The sequence below is a fragment of the Sinocyclocheilus anshuiensis genome, unplaced genomic scaffold (genome assembly GCF_001515605.1).
Source record: "Sinocyclocheilus anshuiensis isolate Anshui unplaced genomic scaffold, SAMN03320099.WGS_v1.1 scaffold342, whole genome shotgun sequence".
NCBI classification, from domain to species: Eukaryota; Metazoa; Chordata; class Actinopteri; order Cypriniformes; family Cyprinidae; genus Sinocyclocheilus; species Sinocyclocheilus anshuiensis.
Window position 1 is genome coordinate 98,205 of NW_015544129.1, and position 10,448 is coordinate 108,652.

At 37.0% G+C, this 10,448-nt stretch overlaps 1 protein-coding gene across 2 annotated transcripts in view; it reads left to right on the forward strand.

Moving 5' to 3' along the window:
* The window catches only part of smc1al (structural maintenance of chromosomes 1A, like), a 78,230-nt gene that overhangs the window by 66,850 nt on the left and 932 nt on the right, over window positions 1-10,448 (forward strand). For both annotated transcript variants that reach the window (XM_016494550.1, XM_016494549.1), the window contains exons 23-25: window positions 6,063-6,214; window positions 6,297-6,366; window positions 10,136-10,246. In XM_016494550.1, the coding sequence (XP_016350036.1) occupies window positions 6,063-6,214; window positions 6,297-6,366; window positions 10,136-10,246 (333 nt within the window). The remainder of the gene's footprint in view (window positions 1-6,062; window positions 6,215-6,296; window positions 6,367-10,135; window positions 10,247-10,448) is intronic.

The window sequence follows — 10,448 nt, forward strand, 5'->3', positions numbered from 1 at the left end:
CTCTGGCGATTTTCTCTCTCTCTCTCTCTCTCTCTCTCTCTCTCTCTCTCTCTCTCTCTGCACAAACACAAAGACCTCTTAGCAAAGGTATTCGTAGTCGACTTTGTGGTCACCAGGATCAATGGCACGGATAAACATTAATTATTATTAAAATAATCCTGGCCTGTCCCTGCTCTCTTGGCCGCATAGCAGGTTTATAATTGTATGGCTGTGGTCCGTTATATGAGTATGAATAAACATTTACAATTTCCTCAGCGCCCGAACTGTCATTGCGATCCATTGTTTTCATATTGTTGAAATTGACCGCACTCCCTCTCGTTACATCACTTCCGGTTTTGGCGGTTTTTAGATGCGGAAGTAAAATTTTCTCACAAAAACGACTCCAGAAGCCTCGAGTAGCATATTTATACGTATATTTTAAACTAAATCTAGTCACTATTGGCCGATAATCACGTTGGGATGATTGATCGGCGGTCTCTAACAAGGCAGATCTCAAAAAAACGATCTCAAGCTGATGATGTTGCCGTGAGAGGTTTGGCACGACATGCAGCATCACCGTCTCTGTCCAGCGTGGGTGAAATTATTATAATGCTGAAGGTGAGGTACTCACCTTCATATTTCTTCATCAAATAACTTATAAAGTAATTTGAAAACCTTGTGTGAGACGTAATTTCACAAACAGCGTGAGTGAATCACCGCATGCGCTCTCTCTTTCTCTCTCAAAATACGCAAATGTCTTCAAATCACCACACATCGCATCTGCACTGTAAGCGAGCTGCTCGCTGTACAGTTGACACGGGAATTGTCACTTGCACAATTGAGGCAGTGTCACATCGTCACTAAAGTTTATAAATTGCATTACTTTTTAATTCTTGCCAGTGTTTAACCATTCAGCGCTCGGACGCTCTCCTGGAGACTGAGCTCATGCACACTCATAACACGCATAATGCCAGGTTCACATTACTCTGTTTGCAGTGCGTATGCGGTGTGTATTTTTTCCATGCTCATGTTAACGGATTAATAAAGCGTTCACCCTGCACACGGTTGCTGTCCGGCAGTGCGCTCCAGTAGCGGTGCGTCTTCAGCAGTGCAGAGATCGTTTCCGCACTGAGTCTATGTTTGCTGCGCTGCAAGCGCTGAATTAAAGTAACAGTGCATTGTTTGCAGTAAATATGAACATGGATTTAGAGGTCGACGGATAGTGGATTTTGCCGATACCGATAGCTAGGTTGAACCACACTGGCTGATACCAATTTATTAACCGATAGTTTTAAAATTGATACTGAACAAAAACTAAAATAGTGCTTTATTAACAAAAACAGTACTGAACCATACTAGTAGTAGTAGTAGTAGAAAAAAAAAATTATAATAGTAATAGTAAATGTTGAAATTAACGCACTCTAACAAGGAACAATACTTACACAGCTTTCATTAATCTTAATGCTACAAATGGACTCTTATTTTAAAGTGTTACCATTTAATTTCAACTGTCATGCTTAAAGATGCACATCTTTAAATATATACACAAAGGCTATAGCATTAAAATTATATACATATGGATATTGTATGTATACTCTCACACTTTAACTGCTTCTATTCTTGAACACTAAAAGAAGGCTTTAAAAAGATCGGTATCGGTGATCGGTATGGGCAGATACTGCTTTCTGTGATCAGCGATTGGTGATCGGCCTCAAAAATTCTGATCAGAGCACCCCTATTTGCAGTTTCCTCAGTGTCGGTACTGTCATTGTGGTCCATTGTTTTTTTTATTGTTTAAATTGACCGCACTCCCTCCCGTTACGTCACTTCCGGTTTTGGCATTTTTCAGCTGCAGAAGTAAAATTTTCTCACAAATCAACTCCAGAAGCCTCAAGTAGCGTATTTATAAGTAGATTTGAAAGATTTTAAATCTAGTTCCTACATTATTTTTCTATACATTGACTCACTGTTGTGTCTAACCTGCAATATGCACTTTAACCACTACACAACTTTAAACCAATGCTCTTGCACCCACAAACCAATTAACTCTTCTTTGAATTTCACCTGTTTATTATATGAGTCTTATTATATAGCCCAGTAAACAGCACAAGCACTCTTGACACAGCAATCTATGGAGTTACTTTTGTGTCTTTTTATGCAATCAAACATAATTGGTTTGGGAGCAGAATTAATAATAAAAATAAAGGTAGAAATATGAAAATAGAAAGTGTTCTTTTAAGGTTGTTTTTAATTACAAAAATTATACATTTAAACATTTAAGTACTGCAACAATTATTTTGACAATTGTTTCATCTAATGAATATTAGAACAATTAATCAACTAATTGTTGATTATTTCACTGATTAATCAGTAGGCTTTGATCGATTATTCAGGTTTTGCAATTTGTTAAAATATTAGATATACATATTCATATACATTTAGAGCTGCTTTATAACAGAAAATTAAGTTGTAATTCTAACTGAAAGTGACGCTGTTTAATACTGTAAAGCTGCTTGCTTTAAATCAATCTATTGCATAAAGTATTATACACATAAATGTGACAACTTATTTTACCCCTAACCAGAGAACGAAAAAGCAAAAAAACGTTGCCTCGAGTATATTGGGGACTTTACACATGACCGATTTTTTGTTTGTAGCTTTGTAAAACTTTCCCGCATTCTACGGCTTCGTTTTCACCTCTCATAAGTGTGTCTTCTATTGGATTGCGTGTGGGAGGGCTGAATTACAGTCTTGTGCTATAGCGCCACACTGATCAAACCTCGTTATTGCAGGCTCTTACATTAGGCCATATGATATCAAATGACTATTAGATGACAAAAATGTTTGTTCACAGTTTTTTTTTATTGTCAACTAATCATTTCAGCCCTAGTACTGAGTAATATTATCAACATGGACTTACAACATGTTAGCAGTAGGGCTTGGTAAATGCATAATTTCTGTTAGTATCACTACAGTAAGTACATGTAACATGTAACAAGGATGCTGTGAAATAAAGTGTTGCCCAAACCACTTTGCAATGCAAGCACATCTTTATATGTCTTAATGCAGTTTAGCATACACACAGTGTGTTCTGTTTTGCTGTCATTTTGCAGATCTTGCTCTCGAGTTCAATCTCAGTGGGCTGTCTGTGCACTAGAATGAAAGTCCTGTTCATGGTGGCCCGTATTGTTGTTTAAATTCACTGCCATGACATACTTATTTAATCTTGACCAACTGTAAAGCAGAAGAAGGATTCAGGAATCTATAACTTTGATATTTGTCCACTGTTCATGATTTTTTTTTTTCAACTGTTACAATAATATCATAATTTCTGTCAGGAGTACAAATCAAACATGCACAATCAAACCACATACGTTCTCTGTCATGTTTAAGGACATGTTCAATCTATTATAGGAGTTTAATACACAGTCAAATGGTCCAATGAAATCCCCATTTTGAACATAAGAAAAATGTTAAAACTTTAGATTCTTTAGGTCATTACACTACGTATAAATCCCCCAGGTAAAATACATTATAATAAATACAATACATATATTTAAATTAGGGCTGCACGATATAGCGTTTCAGCATCGAAATCACGATGTGCGCACCCGCGATAGTCACATCGCAGGATGTGCGATGTTTCGTATACTGATCGTTATATTTATACTGATTGTTTTCTTTGCTCACACACAGACACGGTGTCTAACCGGACGCGACAGCTGTACAGAGATACCCATTTTAAATACTTTTAGTAGCAGAGCTACTGCAAGGGATTTTCGGTGCTGGAAATCCGTTTATCCTTTGTTGAAACTTCCGCGTCGTCGTGGAGAGCGCAGGTCACGGTCGCTTAGCAACGGCAGATGCCACGAAAGCGCAGGCTCCCGAGCTCTTTGGAAAGAAGGAGAAAGCGGCGCGACTGGCGTTTTCCACGCGTTTTTAGGCGCGACCCAAAGTCTGTCTACACTGGATGCGACAAAGCGACCGTTGCCAGTCATTTGAACTTTGTGTCATACGTGGTATTTGTCGTGCCGCGTCGCATCAGTGTAGACAGCATCACTGATTATATGGGTCCATTGTATTTTGTCGTGCTAGACGCGGTGAGAGCCACGCAGATGCACGTGAACACTGAATTCTGTTCACTTCTGCATCTATTTGTGCCTGAAATACTGTGCTCTGCAATTAACCTTGTAAACACGGATGCTTATGGCATAGGTGAAGGGAAACACTTGAGAAAGAAAATGGATGTGTAACAGTATATTGTTTTACAGCAGTTTAATGTTCCTGAGGCTTTCTGTGTTATGAATGTTAATCAAACAACAAAACACAAAGAAAAATCACTTTTGTAGCTTTAACACAGATTTATTAGATTTAATTTATACAGTGAAAACTATGCAGTGTTATTTTACATTTGATTATTCAATTTCTGTACTTGAATACCGTTAGACTTACCTGAAAAATATAAAGCACTGCTTATTTCATTTGTATCTTTGTTCTGTTATATTTATCTATGCTTGTAATTTGTTTATTTCCTATGCTGATTTACTCGCCTACAAAATCACCCCAATCGTTGATTTTTTTCCCCCCCCAAATAAACTATTCAAGTCATGTGGTGATTTTTTTTCATATCGCAATATATATATAGCAGAAAAATATAATATAGCAATGTGAGTTTTTTCCAATATCGTGCAGCCCTAATATAAATACATTTTACTGTTTAGATTTTTATAATGCATTATCTTCTTATCGATCCACCAGTTCACATTTACAGCTCTGTCTGTTTGCAGGGTAAAAACATGGGTCGATTTTCACATTGGTCTAAACAAAAACAACCCCAATACTGTGTTCCTCCAATACCGGAGGCTGCAGTTCTAGGACCGCATTTCTACTAGGACCCTATGTTTTTGTGACAGTGCCATCTAGCCAATTCTGTTCGAACAAAGGAGACCTGATTCAAACCTCAAACAAACAGATGCAAAGACTAGATCCATGGAAACTATTAATTTCTTTATCTTTCCATCTTATTTTTGATGTAAGAGCTGGCTGGAACTTGAGTGTGTGAGACGATGTCTCCATTTAGCCTATTTAGGTGTGCAAAACAGTTAATTGTGCTGCTGGATGTTGTAAACTAGTATTTGTATTCAAATTATTTTAAATGTATTAATGTACTAATAAACACACTAATTTGTACCGCAATTGTTTTACCGTTTACTCCACTTTAAGTGGGTTACACATCAGACGTGAAGTGCACTGCGGCTAATGAACAAGTCTCGCAAAGACACAAGTCTTTCTTTCTAAGAAAACAGAATTTAAAACCTAAAAACTATATATATGTATGTATGTGTGTGTTTGTTTGTATGTATGTGTGTATATGTATATGTGTGTATACTACATAATTCCTTAAAAATAATAATATACAGAATTGAATACCAAGTGCTATAAAATAGTATGAGCTGCTAATATATACATACAAAATTTTATTTAAACAAAACAAAACTTATAGGGTCCTAGAAATGCGGTCTGCAGAAACTGCAGCCTCCAGTATTGTAGGAATACACTACTCCAATAAAACAGGCTGATTGAAAATGCATTCATTCTCTGCCAAACACTTTTGCACTTTTGGAATGGCAGAAATAGAACTGTTTCCCTGGTAACAGCAGAACACAAAGCAGCGCAGCACCGGACTCTGAAACGCGCAGCGCTCGTGTTTATTTAATGAAATCACAGCCTTTTGAAGTTTAATCGTCACATTAAGCCATATCCCAATTCTGGTCTTTCCGTCCCCAAATTTAAAACCTCCTGAAATCATATTTAAGACTTTCTTGTACAATTTAAGACTTTTTATGGCCTTAAATTTGATACAACTAAATTTAAGACTTTTTAAGACCTCGCGGAAACCCTGTGAGGTTATGCTTACATAGTGCAAAAGTACACAATGCAAAGATCAGACTAATTGCTAACTGAAGTCATTTTCAGTTATTTTCATTATGAGTTAGTCATTGCAAACCTAATCATCTCTTAGACACGAAGACAAGTATTTCTTTCCACTGGTGGTGTTCATGTGTGTGTGTGTGTTTTGCCAGGCGTTTCTGGGCCCTGAGAACCCAGAGGAGCCATATCTGGATGGTATCAACTATAATTGTGTAGCCCCAGGCAAACGTTTCAGGCCCATGGACAACTTGTCTGGAGGAGAAAAGACTGTGGCAGCTCTAGCCTTACTGTTTGCCATTCACAGGTATGTACAGCACATATTTACCCTCACGTGAACTCACATCCTTCATCAGGCAGTACCTGACAAAATATCTTCACCTCTACAGCTATAAGCCTGCTCCCTTCTTTGTGCTGGATGAGATTGATGCAGCCCTGGACAATACCAACATTGGCAAGGTTTGTTTTTCACCAGGGTAACTGCTTAAAATAGTCACACACACACAGTCATTGAGGTGTATATTTTTGTCATATATTGCAACTGCAATATGATGAACATTTAACATCATCTATTGCTTCTGCTTAGATATCAAGGCAAAAAAACAAAAACAAATAGCACATCAAAATCCTTAAAATGTCTAAATCTTAAAGTTGTAGAGCAGTGGTCACCAACCTTTTTAGGCCCAAGATCCCTGACCTCGGCCTTTATGAAAGACAAGATCTACCTATTGAAGAATTGATAGAAAAAGACATCCTAGATTGTACTTCAAATTTGAGGCCTTTTACTTAGTATTTTAATTAGTGATGCGCCGATCATAGCTGATTCAGAATTCAGATTTTCTTTTCTTTCTTTCTTTTTTTTTTTAACTAGCAAATTGGATACTGATACTGATTTTTAAGCAAATTTATTTATTGGCTATTTGCTTTATAACAAACAAACTGGCTTTAAATAAAAATATCTAGCCATTTGAAATTAGAGGCAACCACTGCATTTTAATCATGATCTGCACGGGCAGTTGTTTTTGATTTGATTTAGATTAATGTCAGGATTTAAAACAAAAACAGAATGGTCTGACTTTAGGTATTATTTATTTATTTGCTACATAAAACAAATGCACGAAACAAAAACAGCAGGTCTGAATGAGACGCACTCTCTGACAGCAGGTGGCGCCTATGAACAGGGTTGCCAGGTTTTCGCAATAAAACTAGTCCAATCATGTTTCGAGGGGCTTCCCCTGTAAAAATCGCATTCCAGGGGTAAAATACACATTTTTCAGCGGAGATCTTCAAGTAAAATTCACATTCCGGGGACTAAATATCACGTTATTGGGGTCGCTTCAACCCGCAGACATGAACAACAACTCGCGGCAACAGTGTTAAGTAGCCCAATTCCGCGGGAAAACCGCGGACTTGGCAACACTGCTTATGAACCGACCGCACTATAGTGTTTCCTTGGTTACCGCTGTAAACAAAGCAGAGCTGCGCTTTATACGGAGAAGAAAATGCCATTGCCATCTAAAATTTTCTTAAGACGGTACCCTTCAGTGATACATTAATATAACCCCAGAAATGTAATGCATTTTTGTACTTATTTTACTGTTTTTTTCGGGATCTACTGGGACAGTGATAAAGATCTACCAGTCGATCGCGATCAACGGGTTGGCGACCACTGTTGTAGAGGAATAGTTGACCCAATAATAAAAATTGTAAATGTAAAAAAAAAAAACTCACCTTTGTTGTTCAGACTCGTGGGATTTAGTTTCTTCTGTAGAATTTGTTCAGGTCTTAAGAATTACATTTGATGTTAAAAATTGTGCAGCAACCCTTAAAAAGAACAAACTCTGACCAAGTGAGCTAAAAACAAACAATTCAATAAATAAAACAATTCAATAAAAGGAAAAAAAATTGAGAGAGACTGATAACTGTCAGAAGAGAGAACGATGTCAAATTTACCGTCCCTCCCATAGACGCTGCATTAGAAACACCCTCGCATTAGTGTTAACTGTTTTTTTGTAATTTGATGCAAAGGTGATATAATACAAAGAATAGTGTTATAAATGTAGATACAATTTAAAAAAATATACAAATATGAAAAACATTTGAGGATTTACGATGCTGATGACCGTTAAACGCGTCATCACATCCATGCGATAACTAATTACAATGGACCCTTTTCAGAAGACTGTCTTTATTTTACTTTTTAAGTGATGTTTATGTAGGCATTAATATGGAAAAAGATACCGTCTCTGTATGAGAAATGCAGCAGTCATGTAAGTAATAATAATGAGTATGTCAGTTATAAGATATAAAGTCGCAATCTCATGCCAAAAAACAAAGCAATACAAACGAGTGCTTGTGCTGTTTGTTAAAATGAGATTATTTTCTTTTCTTTTTTGTATTTTTTATAAACATAACTTTTGTATACTCTGCACATGTTATAAATTAAAATGAATCCGCATATTTCCATTTCCCAGAACAATTTATCATGACAGCAACAGAGTCGTTATACTTTAAAGGCATGCATGCATGTCAAATGACAAGCATTTTCATATTAATCCTTTATGGTGCAGAAACATTTATGCCTGATATGAGTTCGTGGATGACCCTTATTTCTATATTAAAACAGATCTGTAGACATAAAAACATTTGATTAAAAAAAGTACAAACTTGTTATAGATTTTATTGTATCTTATTATAACCCAAACATTAAAATATTGTCATCCTTCACTAACCCCTTATGTCACTTTTAACCTGTATAATTTTTGTGAAACACTGTGGAATCCTAAAAGACAGATGTTTTTTTTTTTGGTCCATAAAATGGAAGTCATTGGTAACTGGTTACCAGCATTCTTTAAGATATCTTATGATCCACAGAAGAGAGTAAGTCATACAGGTTTTGAATGACATGAGGGTGAGTAAATAATGACAGAATCTTCATGTTTGTGTGAACTTACCCTTTAAAGGTGACCTATTATGCAAAAATCACTTTTATAAGGTGTTTGAACTAGTTAGTTGTGAAGCCGCAGTGTGTGAAAACAACCAGCCTCTAATGGTAAAAATCCACCCAGTCATTTTTTTATAATCCCAATAAATCATAAACAGTCTCTCCAAACGAGCTATTCCAGATTTCTCCCATCATACTAGGGAAAGTCCCGTCCATTTGTGATGCTCTCTGCCCTATTAGCATAGACCCCGCCCTGAGTGAGAAGCAGCAGTCCGCCATTACTGATTTCTTGCTGTAGCTGCTGGAGACACAATGTCACTGCCAAAGAGCCATTAAAAGTGTCGTGTGTTGGGATGCACCAACAAACATAGGAGTCTCCATAGACCACTGAGGACACGGTGGTTCAATTTCATTTTCGAAGGGAATGTCCCGGAAAAAAAACGCTAAAGTCTGTTTTCACTGATGCTGCCTTCACGTGCTACCAGAATGATCGTAAATAGGAATGCGGTGGTTAAAAATTGCATATGAAAGCAATGTGAAGTTGACCGTTTGAATTTGTCGAGCTCATAATCACAAGGTGGGTCTTATAAAGTTTGTCATAGCACACGAAGGCACCATGAGACCAGCTATGTTGTCATCTTTATCACGCCGTGCTCCCCGTCTGTGTAATTCATTAATGCGCATTTATTATGCACAGTATAATCAAATGACTGACTTAAACGGAGTACGTTTTCTGTAAAGATAACAGGCTTGTACTAGTAGTGGAATGTTTATTTGCAAAGGCCAGCATTGGTATGCTGGAGCATGAGATCTTGAAGCGCCGCCCTCTTTTGAAAAGGGAGGCGGGAGCACCAGCTTATTTGCATTTAAAGGGACAAACACAAAAATGGCGCGTTTTGGCTCATACCCTAAAAGTGCCAATTTCAACAAGCTATAAAAAATGATCTGTGGGGTATTTTGAGCTGAAACTTCACATACACACTCTGGGTACATCAGAGACTTATTTTACATCTTGTAAAAAGGGGCATAACAGGTCACCTTTAAGGTATACGTGTAAAATGTACACACTAACGACCTTAAAGTTGAGATTAAAGATTTTGTTAATTGCCAGCCTAAATTTCATGATAGTGATTGCTCTAATTACCATTAACCAAAGATAGAATCAAAGCTCCTGATTTTCATAACCTAAAAATTCTGAGGTGAAAGTGAGTGGTAAGCACACAGATTTATTCTGGCATACTGTCATAATAATAGAAATTTGTCCTGTGCATGTGTGTTGTGTAGGTTGCAAACTACATCAAGGATCAGTCAGTGCAGAACTTCCAGGCTATAGTGATCTCCCTCAAAGAAGAGTTTTACACTAAAGCAGACTCCCTGATCGGAGTCTATCCTGAGGTAAGATTCACACAAACATCATGTGTTCTTTACTATACTGCAAAATATTGTGGCATGACTTCAGATCAATTAAACAGCTTAGTGGTGGGCAATATGACAAAAAGTTTTAAAGGGGTCATATGATATTGCTACAAAGAACATTATTTTGTGTATTTGGTGTAATGAAATGTGTTTATGCGGTTTAAGGTTAAAAAAAAACATT